This window comes from Dasypus novemcinctus, chromosome 8 (assembly GCF_030445035.2).
Source record: "Dasypus novemcinctus isolate mDasNov1 chromosome 8, mDasNov1.1.hap2, whole genome shotgun sequence".
Taxonomy (NCBI): Eukaryota; Metazoa; Chordata; class Mammalia; order Cingulata; family Dasypodidae; genus Dasypus; species Dasypus novemcinctus.
Window position 1 is genome coordinate 105,763,019 of NC_080680.1, and position 22,471 is coordinate 105,785,489.

Here is a 22,471-nt window from a genome sequence, read left to right on the forward strand (position 1 = left end):
CCACACTTATCACTACATGGTTGTTTACATCTGACATATATGTATACACACATGTGTGAGACTGTTTAATCCATATACAGGTAGAGGAGAGATTATTATACCAGTGTCCTCCCAGTTCTGCATCCGATAGAGATGGTTTGGTTTCTTTCCCAGGCCAAGAATACCATGTTCTGTTCCCCAACCGTGTCCTGAGAGGCCGTGGCACAGCGTTCTGTTCCCACTGCCAGCCCACTAGGACCCGGGACCCAGGTAAGGGGTGGCACCTGGGCTTCTGGGCCAGGCCAGCCGAGGTTAACTTCTTGGTCCAGGGCAGCCTGCAGGGGGCCTGTCCTTAGCTCCGTGGTGGGTTGTAGGGTGGGGGAGGGACTAGGATATTGTCTGGGCTTCTCAGCCCTGTCAGGACGTCCTGCCATCACACCTGTTGCTCCAGGTGCCATGGATTGAAGCCAGTGGCTTTGACCTTGACATGAAGAAAGCATGGACATGGTGTAGGAGATTCCTAAGGTGCCTGTAGGGGGAGTCCAGGCAGCAGGGGGACTGGCCAGGCGATCAGTCTTGTCTCCCCTTTACCTTCCTTCCTCTCCCCGGACTCTCCCTCAAACCCAACAGTAATAGTGGGCAGAGCAGTAGCCTGCAAATCTGGACACCGAGTTCTAGTCCCATTTCTGCCAGTGGCTTGCTCTGTGACCTTAGGCAAATTCCTTAACTTCTCTGGGATTCAGGCTCCACATACGTAATGAAAAGATTGCAGATGACTCTAAGGCCCCTCCAGCCATGATAATGATGATGAATCTGATCTTTATTAAGCCCTTACTGTGTATAGGATGTCATGCTAAGTGTTTTATATATATTAAGCCTCGGAATTCTATGAAGTAGATACTCTATGCTGCCCATTTCATTTTATGGATGAGGAAATTGAAGCTCAGAGAAGTTAACTTGTCAGGGGCACAGTTTATAAGTGGTAGAGCTGAGATTTAAACCAGCTCTTCACTATGCCTCTGCCTTTGTTGGTGTCCCAAGAGGCCTTTCTGTCCATCTCTCCATCTCTCCGTCCATCCATCCCTCCCTCCATCCATCCATCCAGTCAATGAACATTCGCTCAGCACCAACCCATATGCACTCCCTGCCCCCAAGGAGCTCTCAGCCAAGCAGCCAAGGACAGAACAGGGAGATCACAGCTGGGAAGGGGGTGTCCAAGGCCGGGGTGCAGATGGGAGGGGCACTTGGAGCAGGGAGCCTGCTCAGCCTGGGTGGGTAGGAAGGCTTCCTGGAAGGGGTCACAGCTGAGCTGAGGATGGAAGGAGAAGCGGACCAGCTCTGGAACTCCCCCTGATGAGTTGCCTCGGGTCTGGGTGGAGAGAAGACGATGGCGCCCACTCTCCTCTCGCTCCCCTCGGCTTCCCTGATAGCCCTGGTGCTGGGCGGCTCTGCGGCTCCCCATGGGGAATGGACAGTTGCTGGCTCCAGGGGGCTTCATCACGAGAGTGTGGGCCAGGATCAGAGGGAGCCCTGCCCCTTCCCAGCTCCAGGACCTTGCAGATTACCCAGGTTCTCAGAGAATGGGTCTCCCCATCTGTGAAATGGGGGAACGATGGTAGGAGCTAGCTCAGGAGCTTGTTGGGTTAGATAAAAAATCCTCGAAAGCCCTTGGCAGGGGCTGGCTTGCTCTCTGGCACGGTTGTCGTCATGTGCTGCTGTCACCTAGACTGTGCCCCCTACAGTGGGTACTGAGGAGAGCCCAGTGCTGCAGGGACCTGTTGGCTCTGGAGTCCAGTGACTCAGACTTAGTCCTATCTTGATGCTTCTTCCTCCTTCCCAGGTGATGCCACCACCAGGGACCCCCTAGGACCGTGTCCATCTGATGCCCTGCGCTGTCCCATGTGCCATCGGGTGATCGGGTCCCCCGCAGAGGGAGATGGACCAGACTCTGCCACCTCTGGTAGGATCCGATGCTCAGGTTCTTCCCTCACCCAGGCCCTCTGCCCTCCCTGAGTGGGACTCGGGGGTCTGGGCAAGTTGAACTGGGGTGGCTGCCTCCCCCTGTCTGGGCTGAGCGAGCTGGACAGATAGTGAGTTTCCCACACTGGGCACGGCCCAGCCTGGCATTGCCCTCCTCACGGGATGGGTTGGGCCGCCCTGTCCTCGGCTCAGTGTGCCCGAGTGGCTGGACTCTGTCTCTGGTGCTCCTTCCCTGACAGGGACTGGAAAGGCCACCACAAGGGGTGCTCCTTCACATGCCAGCCCCAAGCAGAGGAGCAAGCAGCCGGGCTCGCCGCCTCGGCCGCCCCCCGGGCTCTGGTACCTGGCCGCCGCGCCCCCAGCGCCAGCCTCTCCAGCTGTTGCCTACGTCTCGTCGGTTCCCATCGTGCCTTTTCCATCCGCCACCGTGTAGGTACCTCATGTCCTTCCCCCAAGCCCCCATCTCTGGCCAGCAGCCCTGGGTCGGGGGCTGAGGACCCACTGCTCCTGCATGTTTTCCCCGCATGTAAAGTGTGCAGATGAGCCTGCGCCTCAGACAGTCCCTCAGCACACCCTGCGTGCCCTGCGCACAGCAGTGACGGGGGCTTCCAGAACCCTAACCATCCTCCAGTTTTTTGTGGGTATTTCAGAAGTAAGTAATGAGAATGTTGAGAACAGTTTTAGATTTACAGAGAATTTGAGGAGGGAAGTTTCTCTATTCTCTTCCCCTCCTAATACACACGTAGTTTCCATATGGAGAATAGCTTTCATTAGTATGGTAACATTCTAACGATTTAATGAAAGATTTTCTTACATTATTATTAACTAAAGTCCATCGTTTATTCAGGCCTTTCCCTAGTTTTTACCTTGAGTCCTCTTTCTGTTCCAATCCCATACCACATCTCATACTAAATTTAGTTGTCATGTCTCCTTAGGATTCTCTTGGCTCTGGAACCCTTTTTCAGATTTTCCTTTTTTTGAAAATCTTGTCCATTTTGAAGAGTACTGATTAGGAATAGTGTGTGATGAACTTTAACATGGATTTTATACACAACATCCGTGAAGGCAGAAAAGAGCCAGTGGCTGAGGCAGGAGTGGAACAGGGTTTAGTGTCAGCAGAGCTGGGTTCAAATCCTGTCCTCCGCTCATTAGCATATGATCTTGGCAAGGCAAATTCCACCCTGAGCCTTAGTTTCTCCATCTGTTAAATGGGGTGATGGTGTTGATAGTTGTATGAGGATTGAAATGAGCCACGTGGCAAGAACCAAACAAGATGTTTGTGGCATTTGTGGTGTAGCAATGGGCCCATGCTCAGTGCCGATCAATACCTGTTTTGTCATCATGGCCGTTAATTCTATTGTCAATGTTGCCATCAGGAAGAACAATGAGTAAAACGTGGGTTCAATATGACAGGATGGTGGAGAATAAGAACCTAGATTTTGGAATTTGGAGACCAACATGTCTTCTTTTCCCAACTGCCACCAGCTAGTTTCCTGCCTCAATTTCTTCTGCTATAAAATAAGTCGGTTCGGACTCAATTTCTCTAATGGCCACTCAGGAGGACTGGCACTTGCTGGGAGCAGAAGACTAAGGTACCAGCCCGTCCTGACCCCTTCCTAGGACGTTGGCCTAGCCATGTGCTTTCTTACTGTGCCCTCAGCTGACCCCGGGCAAGTCACCGAGGAACCTTCCACCCAGGCACACTGAGCTAGTCCTCCTCTCTCAGTTCTCCAGCAGAGGTGGATGGAAACCCTTGCCTGAGCCCAGACTCGTCGGGCAGGAAGGAATTTTTGCCTGGAATATGCAGCTGGCCTTGGTGCCCAGGGTATAGTGGTCAGTGTCCCCAGTAGCCATGGTGGTTCTTTTTTTTAACTACTCGAGGCCCTACTCCACATCCTCCAGGCTCATACCTGTTAGCAGAACGAGCCAGCTAGCTCTCCCTAGGATTGGAGGGGCTAAGCCCTTGGGCTTCAGTGTCCGACAGACATTGCCCATGGCAGCTCTGAACCTTTGGGCATGTCACTTTGCTCTTCTGTACCTTAATTTCTTTCTCTATGAAATAGGTTGTCATGAGGATTAAACGAGCTAGCATATGGGAAGTCCACAGTATAATGAAGGTGGCCAGTAAATCATAGCACTTCTCAGGCTCCTAGAACTTCAGCTGGTGTTGCCTTGAAGTTTGTCCCACTGCTGGTCAGCAGGACTGAGCATGCTCAGTGGCTCAAACCAGCGCAGCCTTTTAGAAAGCTGGCTAGGGCTGTGCTGCCCCCTGCTGGCCAGCCTCTGTATAGCCCTTGCAACAGAGCCAGGAGGGGTTTTCTTCCGTGTCTGCCCAAGGGAAGGTTTGGGTACCTTTCAGATTAAGCTGGTTATCAAATTAACAGAAAGCAGGGGTGAGTGGGAACCCAGAAATTACACCTCAGTCCCTAGAGGAGGTTATGTGGGCTATTGCTTATTGGATTCAGAATCTCTGTTCATTCATTTTGATGGTATTTATCAGCATCTACAGTGTGCTGATCCACACAGATTGGAAATGCTGGCCCAAGGCAGGTCCAGGTGTGACTCCCAGTGCTGTCACTTATAGCTCTCTGAACCTGGGCCTTAATAGCTGACATTACAGAGCACTTGTAGCTGAGTAGTGCACATCATTTTTACCTAACTTTCCCCTTTGCTCTGCACAGCTATCCTGGGAGTTAGTGAGCTATGGCCATTTTAGGTGGAGAAAGGTAAAATACCTTGTTCAAGGTCAACGGCTAGCCAAGTGGACTCCAGGTCTGGGCTGTCGAGGCCAGCATGTTACACCGTCTCAGACATCTTGTGGCTTCTCAAAGTTTCACTTTCCTTGTCTGTAAAACAAGGATAACAAGCTGACAGAGGAAATGTGATAGTGCAGGTCAAGCACTTGTCTCAGGAGCCTGGCATGTGGCTGCCAGCATTGAGCAGAAACTGTGCGTAACCTTTTGAGGAATTGCCAGACTATTCTCCAAGCTGTCACACCATTTTACTTTACCATCAGCAATGCAAGAGGGTTCTGATTTCTCCACATTCCCGCCAACATCTGCTATTGTCTATTTTTATTTTAGCCGTCGTAGTGGGTGTGATGTGGCATCTTATTGTAGTTTGGGTTTGCATTTCCCTGATGGCTAATGATGTTGAGCATCTTCTTATGTGCTTCTTGGACATTTGTATATCTTCTATTGAAAAATGTCTACTCCAATCCTAGTGGAAAGCCCCTTTACACACTGAGCAATAACACAAGTTAGAAAGTGGAGGCACCGGAATAAAGCCAGAGTTTGCTGAGCCCCTGCAGTTGCCAAGCAAGAGGCCAGTGAATGACTTCCGCCAAGTCCTCCTAAGCTCAGTTCTGCTTTATTTAGGTGAAATGCTTCTTTAACCTGTCCCCCCTTTAATCACAAAACAAAGGTCATGAACACTACATGCTCACTGCAGGAGTCCTTGGAAATCTTGGTGGCCATTGATAAAGGCAGTTGTCATTTCTTAGAGACACCTGTTCCATTTATCACAGCCTCTTCAGCGCATTTGAACCAGCAATTTACACCAACCCCCCACATTCCTATGGGACAAGGCTGAGAAGGATGTGCTTCCTCCATCTGTCCCAATGAGCAGAGCCAGAAGCTTCCACTCCTGCAGAATCCTAACTGTTACCACATTTCTCTAGGGCTTCACACTAGGCAGCTGGGACCACATGCATTACCTCTTCAGTGAGGGGAGTTTTGCTACAAAATGGGGTGGTCCTGAGTCCCCTAAGATCCTGGCTCTCAGAGCGCTGGGCCCATGCCTGTCCATTGGTCTGGCTTGGACACTGGCTCACATGGCAGGTGGACAATAGATGGTTTTCAGTAAAGATGCAGGTGAAGTGCCTGTTCTCCAGCACCTGTTCTCAGCCAGGTGCTCATCTTTATTATCATCCCTCATCCTTCCAAGTCCCTCTTGTTACTTCCATTTTAGGGAGTGTAGTAACCTTGGCACAGTGACTGGCCAGTGGCTCCGCTGGTGGTAGTGCTGGGTCCAGAGCCAGTGCTCTTTGGCTCTGTCCAGCTTTCTCCACGATGAATGAGCACACTCACCTGTCTCCTCAGGTACTACGCCCCCCCAGGACCTACCTCAGCTCCCTCGGCTCGATCCTCTGCCGAGCGGCCCTCCATGGCCTCCTCCCGACAGGCTGCACGGTCCCGGCACTCCATCCATCTCGACCTGGACGACCTGGAGGAGCTCAACAAGGCCCTGAGCCGTGCAGTGCAGGCCGCCAAGAGCGTCCGCTCCACCACCAAGCAGATGAGCCGCTCCCTGTCGGCCGACCTGCGCCAGGCCCGTGGCCTGAGGGGCTCCTGCCTCTTCTGACTCCCTGAGACTCAGGATGGATGGGTGGGCGGTGGGGCAGAGGTCCCAGAAGCCAGCTGGACCTGAGGGGCCAGGAGGCCTCTCTCCAGCACAGGCCCTGCCGGCATATCCTGGTTTTTCAGAATGGAGGCGGCACTGGGTGCTCATCAAGGGAGGTAACTTCTTGGGGGAACAGCCTCCTCCAGGTGCTGGACCCAGGCCCCCTCGTGAACAGGCACAATCTTGGGGAGGGTTTTCTCCTCAACCTGCACTTGCCCACCTCTGACTATAATAATATGTATTTTGTATATGAATGGACAGATTTTTTTAAAACTGAGGAGTTTTTCTGCCCTTGGATCCTGCAGAGGAGGCCAGAAAGGAACGGAAAGGCCAGGGTTTGGAATGCAAGCCTGTCCCCTCTCCTGTCACCAGTACAACTCTGGACTCAGCCTCCTGCCTATGCGTCAGTGATGGGCAGTCAGTGGGGTCTGCGCCCCGGGTGGCCTGCGCCCAGCTCCCCAGGGTTGGAGAGGGCAAGGCCTGGGTCCTCATGGGATGGAGACCGCCTTGGAGGGCCCCGGGGGCTGTCCCACCACAGCCCCTCTCAGGACCTCACCCCAAGGCCGACTCTCTCCCCTGGGCCCCTGTGGCCTTTGGCTAGTGGCCAGCTCCCTGGCAGGCCTCGGTGTGGGGCCCTTCCTGTGGCTGGGAGAACGTGCCCTCTCCTGCCCCCACCCTGCATCATGCTTACCTCAGCATTTCTGGATTGTGTGTGCATAAATAACCTTTGTATATTTGAGGCATTCAAATCTCTATTTTTGTTACAAGGGAAAATGAAGAGAATGAATTTTGATCTTTAAAAAAGGCAAAAGAAAAATCTCCAGAGCCTACTGTGTCTGTGGTATGTGTCATTGACTTGTGAATGAAATCAGGTTTTTGGCTGGAAGAGTTGATGGCCAGCCAAGCCCTTCCTCCTGGGTGGGTGCCCATTCCCAGTCTGCCTGCCTCTTGGGTGGCTTCTGGTTCTCGAGCCTTCCTCCTCTGCCTATGTCAGTGTTACAGACAATCGGACAGAACGAGCCCCTTTTTACTGAGGACACAGATGTTTTGAGACTCATGGCAAGTGGGTGTCATCCAAAGCACGAACCTTGACTCTCTTTCCAGTGCTCCTTCTGATCGCAGGCAACAATTGCTGCATTTGCCGGAGCCACCACTAGAAGTCTTTCTTATCTGGGTACTCGGCATGTCACACTCCACCTGGTCCCATTTTACTGATGAGAAGAGTAAGGTTCCTTTCTTTAAGTGACTCCTGAAAGAGACAAGAATCAAATCCACATTTCTTGATTCCAAAGCCCATGTTCTTTTTAAAGTCTCTTTCTACCCAGTCCAGGCCCTGCCTCCCTCCGGGAAGCCCCCAGAAGCCTCCATACTTTCTTCTTGTCTCAGTCTGGCACAACAAACTCTCCTGTGACGGTCAGTGCCTTGCCCAAGAGAAGGCCTGTCCTGATCTGCACCAACATGCTGGATTCCCACAGCCCTTACTTGGGGTCCTCTTTCTCAGCCTTCTGCAAATGTGTCTTCTTGGATCCTTGGGTGGCAGAGGGAATAGCAGGGTTTATTTAGAGCCCAATCTTTCAACACCGAAGGTTCTGATGCCCCTTCCAGGAAGCCTTTCCTCACTTCCTCGCTCATTCAGAGATGTTTTGAGGCTCAGCCTGTGGGTGTCACATGGTGCACCTGTCACCCAGCCCGCATCTGGTGAATGTTACACCAGGGGCTAATCCAGCCATGCGCAGCATCTTAGCAATGCCAGCCAGGGCCTGATTGGGGCAGCATTCGAATGAATGAACGAATTAATGAGCGAAAGAATGAATGAGCAAGCGACCAACAACCAGCCTGTCCCCAAAGCAGGAGATTTATTAATGCAACTGGGGAAGGAGAGGAGATACAAAGAGCTGGTGGGAGGGTGAGGGGGGCCCAAATCTCCGAGGGCACCCAGTTCTGTCTGGGGTTAGTCCTTGATCTTAGGACTCTGTCCCTCCCTTCCTCCTCTCCTCGTGCTGTTTGTCCAGCGGCCCACACAGATCCTAGTGGGGAAGAAGACGGAGTTATGGGCAGGGAGGGGCTCTTTCCATGGGGATGGGTGAACCTGGACTCTGGACCCAAAGCAGCCAGGGCTCCCACCTGTGGCTCTGCCACCTCCTAGCTGGGTGATCCTGGGGAAGTCATTTTCCTTTCAGAGACTCAGTTTATTCACCTCAGAAATGGTGCTCTAAGTCTTCACAACTGTCCTTTACTGAGCACTTCTGACCTCTTAGGCCCTGAGGCAGTGCCTCTGGGGTTCCTCAGAACAGCAATCATTTGGAAGAGGACCAAATAGAGGCCCAACTGGCCCCATCACCTGTCTGAGGTCACCTGGCGAGATGGGGAGGTAGGCTGGGGACTGACTGGCCTGACTCAGGGCCTGCGCCTCAAGCTATTTTCCAGGGTTCCCGGTGCTGGGAAGGAGCTTGCACCCCTGCAGCCACGGGAGATGAAGCCAGGTGGCAAAGGACTACTCCTTATTTTAATAGTCATGAAATTTTTTAATCTATAGAAAAAGGTGTAGCCAGCTCACCAGCCATGTATGTTCAAAGATACTGCATAGGATGAAACCAAATAAAACCTGGCATGGGTTTAAAGAAAAATATCCAAGAGATACTTACATAGGTAATTCTCAGTTAAAGATAAATCAGGACAAGGTCCTGGACTTGCTTCAGTTATAGTGACACTGAAACCACAAATCCGACTCCCTGTTGCACAGTTTATAAAAATGAGCAGTTAGAACAAAGGCCTGGGGACTGCCCGGGCTTTCCTTTTCCCAAATCCCACCACCAGGCCTTGCCCTGCCCCTGCCCTCCAGTTAGCCTGTAAATCCTTCCCACCTGCTCTGGGCCCCCTCCCTGATCTCACAGGGGCTTTTCCCTCCTGAGCTCTCACCAGCACCCACAGGCCTCCGGGAAGCTCAGCTGCCCTTGCGTAAAGAGGACGCCCTGCTGTGCTGTGCAGCCTGGGCTGAGGGCCTTCCCTCTCTTGGCCTCCAGGGCTGGCCTCGGCAGGTGCACCCCCAGGTGGCACTGGGCACTGCCCCCGGGCCCTCCTGCATTCACCTTTTTCCTGTCTGAGTATAGGATCTCATCGTCCTGCAGGCCCAGGCACTTGAGGGCTTCGTGGAACTCCTTCAGTTGTTCCTTGGTCACCTCCTTCCTGGCTGCAGGGGCAGCAAAGGGGCTCCGTCAGGATGCTGGGTAGTCCAGGAGGCCAGGCAGGGCTGGGGTGCTGGGGCCCAGCCCCGGGGACGAAGCCAGGGAGAGTCTGGAGTGGGGGCTGCTGAGGGTGCCTACTGTGGAAGACCATCCCACGGTTTGGCTCATCTTCCGGAAAGAAGTAAAGGATGAAAGTCTCAGGGTCCTTGGTGAGCCACAGGTAGGCATTGTGTTTGTAGTTCTTCTCTGGAGGGAATAAGAGCCTCTGGGTGAGACTGAGCAGGGCGGGGGTCCCTTCTTAAGGAGGGCCCTGGCTGTACCTAGGGCCACTTAACCAGTCAGGGAGTCGGGGCTCATGCCCCCCATTTACAGAAGAGAGGAGTAAGGTCCAGAGAGGAGCCTCAGTGTGTGTATGTGGGACCTGCTCAGCTCCATTAGCATTCGTGTGCCCCTACTATGTACGATCATGATTCAGACATGCATGAAGCCACTGTCCAGCCAACACGTGAGCAGCCACCCTTAGCTTCTGGAGGATCTCAAAGCATGGCCAAGAGAGGCAGTCCTGATGCCAGACTTGGATGTGAATCATAATTCTGATTGCAATCTGTGTGGCCTCAGGGAAATGTCTTGACTTCTGTGTGCCTCTGTTTCCTCATCTGTGAGTTGGGTAGGATCATGTTTTCTTACGCTGTGGTGGGAGTTCAATCAGTTAATTCATGTAAAGCCCTGTGGACAGTGCCTGGCTCAGAGCCCCAAATGGCAGTGATGACTCCTTTGATCAGTGCATGTGTTGGCACCAGGACCACAAGACACAAGCCCCATGCTTTCTCGCCTTGTCTTTAGCCCCAGCCTTCCTCCTCTCGGCTCTCCAGTCTGCCCATGGTCCTCCCTTTTCCACATGCAGCCCTGAAGCCTAATGGCCCTGGCTCACCAGTAGAGGAGAACGTCCTGTTCTCCCGCTGGATTTCCCCATGGCTAAAATTGTAGATGCACTGGCCCCAGCTAGAGTCAGAGGCAAAGTGACATCTCAGGGTCAGACAGACAAGGGTGATGGACAGTGCCTCATCCTCAGTCATCCAGGGGCAAGATTCAGGCAGAGACTCCGGCCAGTTCTCCCCATTCCAAGGATGGGACGACTGAGACCAGGGAGGGGGCGTGGACTGGCTCCTATCCTCCAGCTGCTAAGGAGAAGCCAGAGCTCTGAGTGGGGGTAGACAGCTGGCGTGGGGGTCTCACATGGTGTCGTACTCCTTGAGCAGTACGGTGTCATCTTTCAGGTTGGGCAGAAGGTAAAAGAAGACTGTCGATCTCTCTCACCATCTACTGGTACTCAGGCTTGCATAAGACTGAGGCGATGTAAAACCATTTGCCAGAGATCTGTGGAGGAGGCAGGAGCTGAGGATGGGCAGCTTGGGGCTGCAGCCTTGACAGGCTCTGGCAGCTCCTCCTGTTTTGCAAAGGGAGACACAGGAGCCCCAGGTATGGAGTACGGGGTGCAAGAGTGCCCCCTACTCCACGAGCCAGGCATCTCTAGGGCCCTCTCCCCACCCAGCACAGAACTGACTCCCCAGGGCTCCTCGGAATGGGGCTCCCGATCCTGGAGGCAGGAGCTGGCTTCCGAGGCTCCCTGTGTAGAGGTGATTCTACCCCAGGATGCAGGAGAGGAAAGGGCAGAGCCTGGCGCCAGCAGGAGAAAGGCCAGCCCTGGGAGGGGGCCATGCCCAGGGTGCTCCGCGGGCCGTGCCCAGGACTCACCCTCTCCAGGGTAGCGTTGGTGATGGGCGTGGCCTTCAGCAGAGCGCACGCGGGGTCCTGGGTGTCCAGCAGAGGCAGGAGGCTCAGGACAGTGAGGGCCCGGGGTAGCGCCATGTCGAGAGTGGGCCGCCAGGGACTGGCCATTAGTGGTGGCCCGAGGATGCAGAAGCCTTTATAACTAGCTGTAGGTGGGCAGGTGGGGCCCAGCCAGCCAGGGGCAGCCGGGGCATTTGACCCAATCTGGAGAGGACTTTGGAAATGCCTTGCACAAAACGTTCCCTCCTGTCCACTAAGGCAGTTCTAGAGACATTAAATCCTCATACCCCCACCCTGTACCATTCACGCAGAGAGGTCTCTGTCTTTTCAACAACATACCCCCGTCTTGGGTCAGTGATCAGCACATAGTAAGTACCATGTTTTCTTCGTTAAAAAAAAAAAACTTTCCCCCATATATAGATGAGATTTAAAACAACGGCTCGGAGACTTGAGGCAACATGACAAAAGTTCACACATCAAGTAAGCTTTAAGGAATTGGAAATGCACCCACATGAACCCCTTCATTTCTGGGAAAGTCAATGTGAATATTGTTCATCAAGGCCAGGATTTAGATCTGGGGCTGGTGGAAAACGTGTGATCTTTCTGATGAGCAACCAGAAGAAAGAGCAACTGTCCTCAGGAGGAGCTGTGGGTCTGGTGGAAGAAACCTCCCCAGAGAGAAGGTTGCTCCAGTCAAATCCTGTTGGGTCATCCTGGGCATCTTAGATAACCTCTTGGGGCCTCAGCCCCTCATCTGAAAATCGAGGGTAATAACGGTGCCACACGAGTTATGCGTGAGATGACAGCGTGTCACATTAGGCACGAGACCTGGTTCACGGTGGGTGCACAGGAAATTGTGGCTGAAATTATTGTGTTGAAACTGTTCCTTGAAGTTTGAAATTGTCAACCATATGACAGCTGTCAATTTTCTAGGTCGAAAGGAACTTGAATAGCATCAATGTTCTATAACTTACCCGACTAGTAGCGACCCTGCCTGTGGTTGGCAAGCACGACAGGGCATGTCACCCCCATTTTGCAGCAGAGCCTGGTGCTCAGGTAGTCAAGACCTGCCCAGGGTCATGTTGTGGTCAGGAAGCTGGGCCTGGAAGCCTCCTGCCAGCCTCCCCTTCCTCCCCTGCTCCTCCTTCACTTTCCCAGCGCCGGGCTGTGGTTTTGGTGGGGATTTGGCTGTCCATGGCCAGGACTGGACTCCCTGTGGACAGAGCAAACACAGGCCCGGGCTGGGCTTCCCTGGGGGTGACCTGGCTGGGGAGTCCACCTCGGCTGTGTCCTGAACACTTGGTTGTGCAATGGGAGCCTGGGGACTGCAGGAGCTGCCAGCTCAGGGGTAACGGAGACCCTCTTCTCTTTCATCTGGGCCCTTGTCTTGCCTCTCTCCTCCCCTCCCAGGGCCTCCCAGACAGTTCCTTCTACTGCCCCAGCCCAGCTCAAACTCTGCCTCCCACCTACCTCCCTGCTCTTCTGGGCAAACCTGCAGCTTGCCTTGTTCCCAGCTCAGTGCCCACACCCCTCGCATCCCATCTCGTGTGTCCCATTGAGCTGCTTACTCCTGCCCAGTCCTCATGCTGCCTTCACTTCTGGCTCACCTCTGGGCCTCGGCACATCTGCTCCTCCCCACAGCACCCTTTGGCATCTGTCACCCCTATTTGCTCTCTAACTCCAGCCTCAGCTTGGGGAGTCGCCCAGGACTATCCCAACCTCCTGCTGAGGCTCCAACACCTGTTTCCCCTCTTTCCCCACAACCTGGCCTTCTCTTCTCTGAGTTCTCAAGTACACGAGGCCCAGCCCCTCTAGGTGCATCCACCAGGATCCGAGTCCCTCACAGACACACTGTCAGAGCTGTTTCTCCTCCCAAGCAATGCCCAGCCCCTGTCCCCTCTGACGCCCTCCTTTCTCCCCTGCAGCCTCCAAATCTGAGCTGACCTCCCCCCGGCTCTCCTCTGAGAAGAGCAGAGCCACCAAGGACAGAACACAGGCAGCCCAGGATAGAATGACAGGGGAGGGAAGCTCTGGGCCGTGAGACAGGGTCACCTTCCAGGGCCTCTACACAGGTAGGCAGGTGGGAGCCTTGGGGTCAGGGGCACAGTCCCATGTGGTTTCCTGGGTCACAGGCTGCCTTTTCCATTGACCCCATGGGCCATTCAGATGTCATCATGTCCCCTGTGTTCTGCAGCATGATAAGCATCAGGGGGCAGTGCCTCCAGAAATCTTGGCATGTTTGTCCCTTCATTTGGCAAACACTTTCTTACACCTCCTTCCCAGGGCCCGGGCTTGGGTCTGGGGCACCTGAGATTTAGGGCACAGTCCCTGCCCCCAGGGAAGTGCTGCCCATCCAGCCAGTCAATGGTATAGAGACTCAGGAACTGCCTGTCTTCACCAGCAGTGGCTGCAGCATCCTGAATCATTTATTACTTGCTCACCTTCTGATTCTAACTTCCCAGAGGGTCTATGTGTCTTATGAACCCAGCACCCGGGGCATGACAAGATGAGTCACACAAGAGTAGCATAATGAATTGCTTAACATTAAAAAAATATAGGTGTTGTTCCTGCCCTGAAATCTGGTGTGTGGCAGAGAAGACAAGCAGTAAATGTGTGAGTACAGGGTCTTATTTCTGAGGACTGACCCATCAAGAACCATCTCTTTGGGGGGCTGCCGCAGCAGGGATGTATATTGCCACAGGCCACAGGTCAGAAGTCTGAAATCAAGGTGTAAAGAGGGTGCTGTCCCTCTGAACCCTGCAGGGTAATCCCATCCTGGCTTCCAGCTACTGCAGTTTGCTGATCAGTAACTAAGGATAACTTTGACGATCCTCTCAAATCAGGTCACATTGACAGGACTGGGACTAGGATGTGAACTTGCTTTTTCAGAAGAGGCGGCTCCTCCCACGGTAGGTAGTAAGTGAGGCGCGTCTCACTGTCCAATCAGAGCCACTGCGTGTTTCAGGGCTTCCTGGGTGCCAGGCTTTGGGCCAGGTGCAGGGGCCACGCAGGAAGTGGGAGACACATCCCCTTATGGGACATATGTCTGCAGAGGGGGCGGTGGGCACTGAGGAGAGAGCAGTGAGGGCAGCAGGACGTTCAGGCGTCCCAGTGCAGCCCTCAGGGTACCAAGCGCCCGCCCTTCTCCAGCAGGCACCAGGGCGCGGGAGGCGGAAGAGGAGAGGAGGCTTTGGGCCCGCCTGGCTCCTGCAGCAGCCTGAGGTTCCTTCAAGGCTCAAGGATGGGCGAGGTGGGGCTGTTGGTGCTGGATGAGGGGCTTGTAACAAGCCCGGGTGTCCACGTCTGCAGCCCTGGGCAGCACGGCCCCTTCTATCCCCGACAAGCCTGTGGCATCGGCCCTGCAGTCATCCTCCTCTTACAGCCCTTGGAGCAAAGGAGGAAGGACATGACTGAGCCCAAGCCTGAGCCACTCAAGTCCACACCACAGGTGGGCCCGGGGCCGTGGGGTCACCTTTACCATTACTCATGGCGTCTCCAGGCTCACTTCACTTTCCGGCTTAGCTTGGGTTTGTTGAACGTGGCTGGATGTCAAGAACCAGGCAGTGGGGACCTAAATACCATCTGAGATGAAGCAAGACAAAGCTGAAGTGTGTACAGTACACGAGCACATGAACATGTGTGTTTATTACTTATGTGGACATGCATATCCACACTTATCACTACATGGTTGTTTACATCTGACATATATGTACACACATGTGTGTGAGACTGTTAAACCCATACACAAGTAGAGGAGAGATTATTATACCAGTGTCCTCCCAGTTCTGCATCCGATAGAGATGGTTTGGGTTTCTTTCCCAGGCCAAGAAAACCATGTTCTGTTCCCCAACCGTGTCCTGAGAGGCTGGGCACAGTGTCCTGTTCCCACTGCCAGCCCACTAGGACCCGGGACCCAGGTAAGGGGTGGCACCTGGGCTTCTGGGCCAGGCCAGCCGAGGCACAGCATCTTGGTCCAGGGCAGTCTGCAGGGGGCCTGTCCTGAGCTCCGTGGTGGGTCATAGGGTGGGGGAGGGACTGGGTTATTTTCTGGGCTTCTCAGTCCTTCCAGGACATCCTTTCATCACAAAATGTGCTCCAGGTGCCATGGATTGAAACCACTTGCTTTGAGCTTGACATGAAGAAAGCATGGACATGGTGTAGGAGGTTGCTAAGGTGCCTGTAGGGGGATTCGGGGCAGCAGGGGGACTGGCGAGGTGATCAATGTTGTCTCCACTTTACGTTCCTTCCTCTCCCCGGACTCTCCCTCAAACCCAAGAGGAATAGTGGGCAGAGCAGTAGCCTGTGAATATGGACAATAAGTTGTAGTCCCATTTACGGAGGTGGCTTACTGTGTGACCTTAGACAAATTCCTTAACTTCTCTGGGCCTCAGGCTCCACACATGTAATGAAAAGACTGGAGATGACTCTAAGGCCCCTCCAGCCGTGATGATGGTGATGGATCAGGTATTTATTAAGCCCTTTCTGCATATAGAATGTCAGGCTAAGTGTTTTATATACATTAATCCTCACATTTTTATGAAGTAAATACTACGGTGGTGCCCATTTCATGAATGAGGAAACTGAGGCTTAGAGGGGTTCACTTGCCAAGGGCACATGTTTACAGGTGGTAGAGCTGAGATTTAAACCAGCTCTTCACTCTGCCTCTGCCTTTGCTGGAGTCCCAGAAGGCCTTTCCATCCATCTGTCCATCCTTCCATCAGTGCCTCCCTCCCTCCATCCATCCGGTCAATGAACATTCGCTCAGCACTGACCCATATGCACTCCCTGCCCCCAAGGAGCTCTTGGCCAAGCAGCCAAGGACAGAACAGGGAGATCAGAGCTGGGAAGGGGGTGTCCAAGGCATGGGTGCAGATGGGAGGGCACTTAGAGCAGGCAGCCTGCTCAGCCTGGGTGGGCAGGAAGGCTTCCTGGAAGGGGTCACAGCTGAGCTGAGGATGGAAGGAGAAGCGGACCAACTCTGGGACTCACCACGATGAGTCGCCTTGGCTCTGGGTGGAGAGAAGACGATGGCGCCCACTCTCCTCTCGCTCCCCTCGGCTTCCCTGATAGCCCCGGTGCTGGGCGGCTCTGCAGCTCCCCATGGGGAATGGACAGTTGCTGGCTCTAGGGCGCTTCATCAGGAGAGCTTGGGCCAGGATCTGAGGGAGCTCTGCCCCTTCCCAGCTCCAGGACCTTGCAGATTACCCAGGTTCTCCGAGAATGGGTCTCCCCATCTGTGAAATGGGGGAACGATGGTAGGAGCTAGCTCAGGAGCTTGTTGGGTTGGATAAAAAATGCATGAGAGAAGGAGGGGTAATGTGGTGACAGAGTACATATGCCCACACCATCTCTCCTACAAAAAAACTGACAAGTGGAGACACAAAACTGCCTGAGTTGTTTCGGAAACCCACAAAATTGGAGCCTTCAGGCCATTGATCTGGAGAAAGCGGGACCAAGAGAGGGATTGCTACAGGTAAAACTGCAGAGGCTGAGCTGTGGGATGGCTAAGCCCCTCCCTCAGGGCAGGGAGGCCCCATGTTCCTCAAACATTCCGGGTCATACAGCTGGAGGAGACAAACTGCGAGAGTGGGGGTTCCGGTGAAGGGTGGAGAGGGGCCCAACAATTGTCTGCACCCCTTTTTTGATCTTTGAGGAGCAAACCAGCTGGCTTGAGGAGAAACCAGGAAGGCGGAGAGGCCAATCTGTTGAGGCAGCCTGATTTACCCAGCCTCGCTGGGATAGGGAATTTGGTCTGTGTTGGAGAAAATACAGCGCTTACTGAGACACAGAGACGGATACGACTATGGACAAAGAGAGAATTTACTGAGAAGCTCTCCCAATGGAGGGGTTCTGAAGAACAGACTTCAGCACACTCCTGGAAAGGGGGAATTTGAATTTATACAGTACATTCTTAGCAGGACAATGATAGTGGGAGGGGGTTGAGGGTACGAGTGAGGTGCAGGGACCATTAGGAAGCTTTAGAGGAAGAAAATGTTCCTGATAAGGATTAGGGAGTTTATAGTCTCTTGTTTAAGGTTTTTTTTTAATTTCCCTCCGATATGTAAATAGTAAAGGTTTCTGTCTCCCTCTGACATGCAGGTGGAGGTGCTAAAGATCTCCATCTCCCCCTGATGTGCAGATGGTGAGGATCTCTATCTCCCTTTACTCCTGTCTCTAGGGTTCCTTTGTTTAACCTGTGGGAAAGAACCTTGCCCTCAGACACGGGGAGGGGGTTTACCTTTTTCCCATTTCATATATCAGGGGAAGCTGAGGTACAGTTTGTAATTATTGCAAACCTCTGTCAGACTGGGAGAAGGCGGAGAAGGCAATTAACTAGTTCTGTGCAAGACACCTAAGGGAGGGGGACACTAATAAGTGCTTAGTAAGTTTCCAAGAGCATGTTTAGGGTTCCCTGAGGGTATGGGTGCTCTCTCCCAAGAGACTGAGAGTCATTTTTTTCTGTGGTGCAGATCACCAGGGTACCATTTGAATTTGAAAAGGGAACTCCCACAAAGGCTTCCTGCTGCGCTGGGAGAGAAAGCAGGGGGGAAAAGCTGGGGAAGGACAGATTCCTAAATAGCAGTTTATCCAATTGCAAAGAGTCGATCCTGCCCCAAGAAAGGGACTCTTTCTGGGGAGCAAATCAGCCCAGGAAGAAAATGTAGCTCAGGGGATGTTTCAGCTTTGAATGTGCAAGGTTTCTAGATCGATCCCGGCTCCTCTTAGAGAAGTGAACCACTGGGATATTAATAGTCTAGCTGACACTTTAGGACAGGGAAAACACAGACATTATCCTTGTATTAACTACCCTTGGGTCTCTTATTTTCCTTAAAAAAAAGTTACTTTTGTTATATAATATGACTTAGTTTACTCACTAAAATCTACTTCAAGATCTGCAGCGATAAAGTAGCTGTGTAACTGATTGATAAACACCAGCAGCCCGAGAGCTCCACAGGGGCTTAGGAGGGAAGTCTGCTTGTTCTTAAAGTTTGCTTGAGTCTCTGCTTGTGGGTTTGTCTGTTTTCTTTTTTTTTTTTTTAAATTAGGTGCTGCTAGCTTGTTTCTTGTTTGCTGTGTCTCCTCTTCCTCAATTTCCTCTTTTCTGTGTGTACTGATTTTGGGTACCAATGCTATCTCGTTTCTTTCCTGCATCTTTCTATCTTCTGCCTTTTGTTGTTGCTTTTACATTCCACCTCTCTTTGTTTAGCCACCAGTTTTTCTGGCTGTTTATTTCTTCACTTCTATTCTATTTTCTATCTTTTATTAACTCTTTCTGTTTTTGGCCTTTCTTTTCTCTTCCCTTATGTCCTCCTCACACTGGCCTTTTAATTCATACTATATTCTTCTCCATATTCAGTTTCCCATTTCATTGTAGGTATTCCACCTTTTTTTATTCTTATAACTTTACACAGTTTACGTGAGTTTAATATTCATTCTTCTAGGTCTTATACAGTTCTGCTAACTTTTACTATCAATATTTCTATTATACTTTTTCTTTTCTTCTGCTTTCCCTGGCCCTAATCTTTTTCCTTCAAGAGAACTAAGCAACAACAAAGAATTAGAATAAGAAGAACAAAGTTTCAAAGAGAAAACTTAACAGATACACTAACACAATAACTAAATAAAACCGAGGACTAGAAGGAGAAGCTAATCAACTGAAGAAACTCATGAAGATAAATGATGACCAGGCAGCAACCAAAAATTACAAACCATACCAGCAATCAAGAGCACATGACCCTGGGCGGCAGACTTGGCCCAGTGGTTATGTAGTAGAGAAATCGGGTGTGCGCGGTATCGAAGGCCAGGACACGAGAATACCGAGAAGGAAGTTGGTTTATTTCAACCGGCCGGGCTCGGCAGACTCTTGTCCTAATAAAAACCGAGCCCCGAACAGCCTTTTCCAGACCCTTTTATACAGAGGATATAGGATTAGGAAGACTAACAGTGATGGTAAACAGACCTTTGGTTAGGTTCTTCAGTGTTTGATCTTAGTATCAGATAGGTTATTTCCTCCAGGTGAGTTACATATTCTCCACATCCAAGCCAGTTTGGATTAGCATATCTTCCACATCGTCTGGAGGCAGCCCTGAATACACACTCAGTCTCACATCCCTTCTGAACATTCGAAGACTGTAGGGCCTATATTACTTATTTGGCCATCTTGGAGACTAGGTACTCTTGGAAATAATTTTGATTTAATGCACAGGCTATATCAGTTAGGGTGTCCGTCTACCACATGGGAGGTCCGCGGTTCAAACCCCGGGCCTCCTTGACCTGTGTGCAGCTGGCCCATGCACAGTGCTGATGTGCGCAAGGAGTGCCCTGCCACGCAGGGGTGTCCCTGTGTAGGGGAACCCCACACGCAAGGAGTGCACCCCGTAAGGAGAGCCGCCCAGCGCGAAAGAAAGTGCAGCCTGCCCAGGAATGGCGCCGCACACACGGAGAGGTGACGCAGCAAGATGACACAGCAAAAAGAAACACAGATTCCCATGCTGCTGACAACAACAGAAGCAGACAAAGAAGACACAGCAAATAGACACAAAGAACAGACAACCAGGGTGGTGGGAGGAAGGGGAGAGAAATAAATAAATAAATAAATCTTTCAGGAAAAAAAAGAAAAGAGGACATGACCCAGTCCAATGAACAAACTGAAAACCAGGAAGAGGAACAGACTTTGAACAACTAATCCAAGCTGTCCAAACAAATAACATTGACCAAATTAATGAAGTGAAGGAAGAGATTAAAGATACTAAGACAAGACTTGGAGAGCAAGCTAAAGAAATTGTAAACATACACAAAAAGATAACGGATATGATGGTGATGAATGGCACAATCAAGAATTCAAAAATGCACTCTCAGCAAATAAAAGCAGATTTGGAGAGGCAGAGGAAAGAGTGATGTGGACGGACAGGACATCTGAAATCAAACGTGTAGTAGAATTGATAGATAAAAAGATAGAAAAAATCGAGCAGGGACTTAGGGATTTGAGTGATAACACAAAACACTCAAACATACACACTTTAGGCATCCCAGAAGGAGAAGAGAATGGAAAGGGGACAGAAGAGGTGTTGGAGGAAATAATGACTGAAAACTTCTGAAACCTATTGAGGGAGAGGGATGTGCATGTCTAGGACGTGCAGCACACCCCAAACAGTATAAATCCCAACAGACCTACTCCAAGACATAAACTTATCAAATTATCCAATGCTCAAGGAAAAGAGAAAATACTGAAGGCAGCAAGAGAAAAAAAACCCATCACATACAAAGGAAGCTCAATAAGATTAAGTGCTGATTTCTCATCTGAAACTGTGGAGGCAAGAATGCAGTGGTATGGCATAGGCAAGGTACTAAAAGGAAAACATTTCCAGGCAGGAATACTCTATCCAGTAGGGCTGGCATTCAAAAATGATGGAGAAATCAAAATATTCACAGAGAAAGAGAAAATAGGGGAGAATGCCAATAAGAAACCTGTCTTTATGAAATATTAAAGGGAGTTCTGCAGGTAAAAATAGAAAAACAGGAGAGAGAGAGCTGGAGGAGAATGTAAGAACAACTGAAAAGGCAAAAAGAGAAATAAAGACAACATAAGACATACAGAAATTCAAAGAAAATGTGGCTAATGTAAGTAAGTCCTTGAGCGTAATAACACTGAATGTTAAAGGATTAAACTCACCAGTCACGAGACACAAATTGGCATAATGGATAAGGAAATGTGACCCATATATATGCTGTCTGCAAGAAAAACACCTTGGACCCAGGGATTCAAGGAGATTGAAAGTGATGGTTGGAAAACAATCTTACGAGCAAATAATAACCAAAAATGGTAGGAGTAGCTATACTAATATAGGAAAAAACAGATTTTAAATCCAAAATTGATGTGAGAGACAAAGATGGACACTACATATTAGTAAAAGGGGCAATTTTTCAAGAAAAAAGAATAATCATAAACATTTATCCACCTAACCAGGGCACTTCCAAATATGTGTGGCAATCACTGGAAAAATTAAGTGGAGGAAGAGATGCCTCTACAGTTTTAGTGTGGAACTTTAATACACCATTATCACCTTTAGACAGAACATTTCAACAGAGAATCAATAAAGAAACAAAGACTTTGAATAATATTAGAGGATCTGTGCCTAATAGACATATACAGAACACTACAAATACAGCAGAATATACATTATTCTAAAGTGCACATGGATCATTCTCCAAGCTAGACCACATGCAAGGCCACAGAGAAAGTCTCAATGATTTCAGAAAGATGGAAATCATGCAAAATAATTTCTCTAACCACAATAGAATGAAGCTGGAAATCTGTAAGGGCCAGAGAACAAGATTAGGCAAAAAGATATGCAAGTTAAGCAATACACTCTTAGAAAAACAGTGGGTCAAGGAGGAAATCTCAAAAGGAATCAGTAATTACCTTGAAACTAATGAAAATGACAATACAACGTATCAAAACTTATTGAATGCAAGAAAAGCTGTACTGAGAGGGAAATTCATAGCCATAAGTTCATATATCAAAAAATAAAAGTTAAAATCGAGACTGCACTATACACTTGGAGAAATTAGTAAAAAAAAAAACAAAAACCAAAAAAGAAATAAAAATGATCACAACAGAACTAAATGAATTAGAAAATAAGAAAATACCAGAAAAAATAAAATGAAGAGCTGGTTCTTCGAGGAGATCGATAAAATCGACAAACCCTTAGCTATACTAAGAAAAAAAAAAAGAGAGAAGATGCAAATACACAAAATAAGAAAGGAGAAAGGGAATATCACCACTGACCCCACAGAAATAAAGAGGATCAAGCGAATACTTTGAAAAACTACGTGTCAACAAGAAGGACAATTTAGAGGAAATGGACAAATTCCTAGAAACACATAAGCAGCCTAGATTGATGAAAGAAGAAATTGATGATCTCAAAAAACAATCACAAGAGATAGAATCAGTCATTAAAGAGCTCCCAACCAACAAAAAAGGCAGACCAGATGGCTTCACTGGTGAATTATACCAAATATTCCAGAAAGATTTAACACCAATCTTATCTTAAAGTCTTTCAAAAACTTTAAATAGAAGTAACATTGCCTAGCACATTCTATGATGCCAAAATTACCCTAATTCCACAGTCAAA

At 50.4% G+C, this 22,471-nt stretch overlaps 2 protein-coding genes across 8 annotated transcripts in view; one reads left to right on the plus strand and one right to left on the minus strand.

Annotated features, from left to right (window-relative positions):
• AKNA (AT-hook transcription factor) overlaps nt 1-7,190 on the plus strand; it is a 51,454-nt gene extending 44,264 nt beyond the window's left edge. For all 7 annotated transcript variants that reach the window (XM_058302502.1, XM_058302499.1, XM_071217036.1 and 4 more), the window contains exons 19-22: nt 154-249; nt 1,820-1,939; nt 2,199-2,388; nt 6,060-7,190. In XM_058302502.1, coding sequence (XP_058158485.1) covers nt 154-249; nt 1,820-1,939; nt 2,199-2,388; nt 6,060-6,321 — 668 coding nt within the window. In that variant the 3' untranslated portion in view covers nt 6,322-7,190. The remainder of the gene's footprint in view (nt 1-153; nt 250-1,819; nt 1,940-2,198; nt 2,389-6,059) is intronic.
• Nucleotides 7,191-9,275: 2,085 nt separating this feature from the next.
• Nucleotides 9,276-11,414, minus strand: LOC101415724 (alpha-1-acid glycoprotein-like). The gene is made up of 4 exons (XM_071216536.1): nt 11,301-11,414; nt 10,477-10,726; nt 9,684-9,791; nt 9,276-9,550 (listed from the first exon to the last, which is right to left on the minus strand). Exons 1-4 carry the CDS (start codon nt 11,412-11,414, stop codon nt 9,276-9,278), a joined length of 747 nt encoding a protein of 248 aa, XP_071072637.1.
• Between the last annotated feature and the right edge of the window lie 11,057 nt (nt 11,415-22,471).

What these genes read in the sequence shown, in the direction of transcription:
- LOC101415724 (XM_071216536.1), bottom strand. Translation starts at nt 11,414, where the DNA reads ATGGCGCTACCCCGGGCCCTCACTGTCCTGAGCCTCCTGCCTCTGCTG. An exon ending in CCAACGCTACCCTGGAGAGG is followed by an intron (nt 10,727 to 11,300) that starts GTGAGTCCTGGG and finishes GCTTCTCCTTAG; the next exon opens with CAGCTGGAGGATAGGAGCCA. An exon ending in CAGGACGTTCTCCTCTACTG is followed by an intron (nt 9,792 to 10,476) that starts GTGAGCCAGGGC and finishes TATTCCCTCCAG; the next exon opens with AGAAGAACTACAAACACAAT.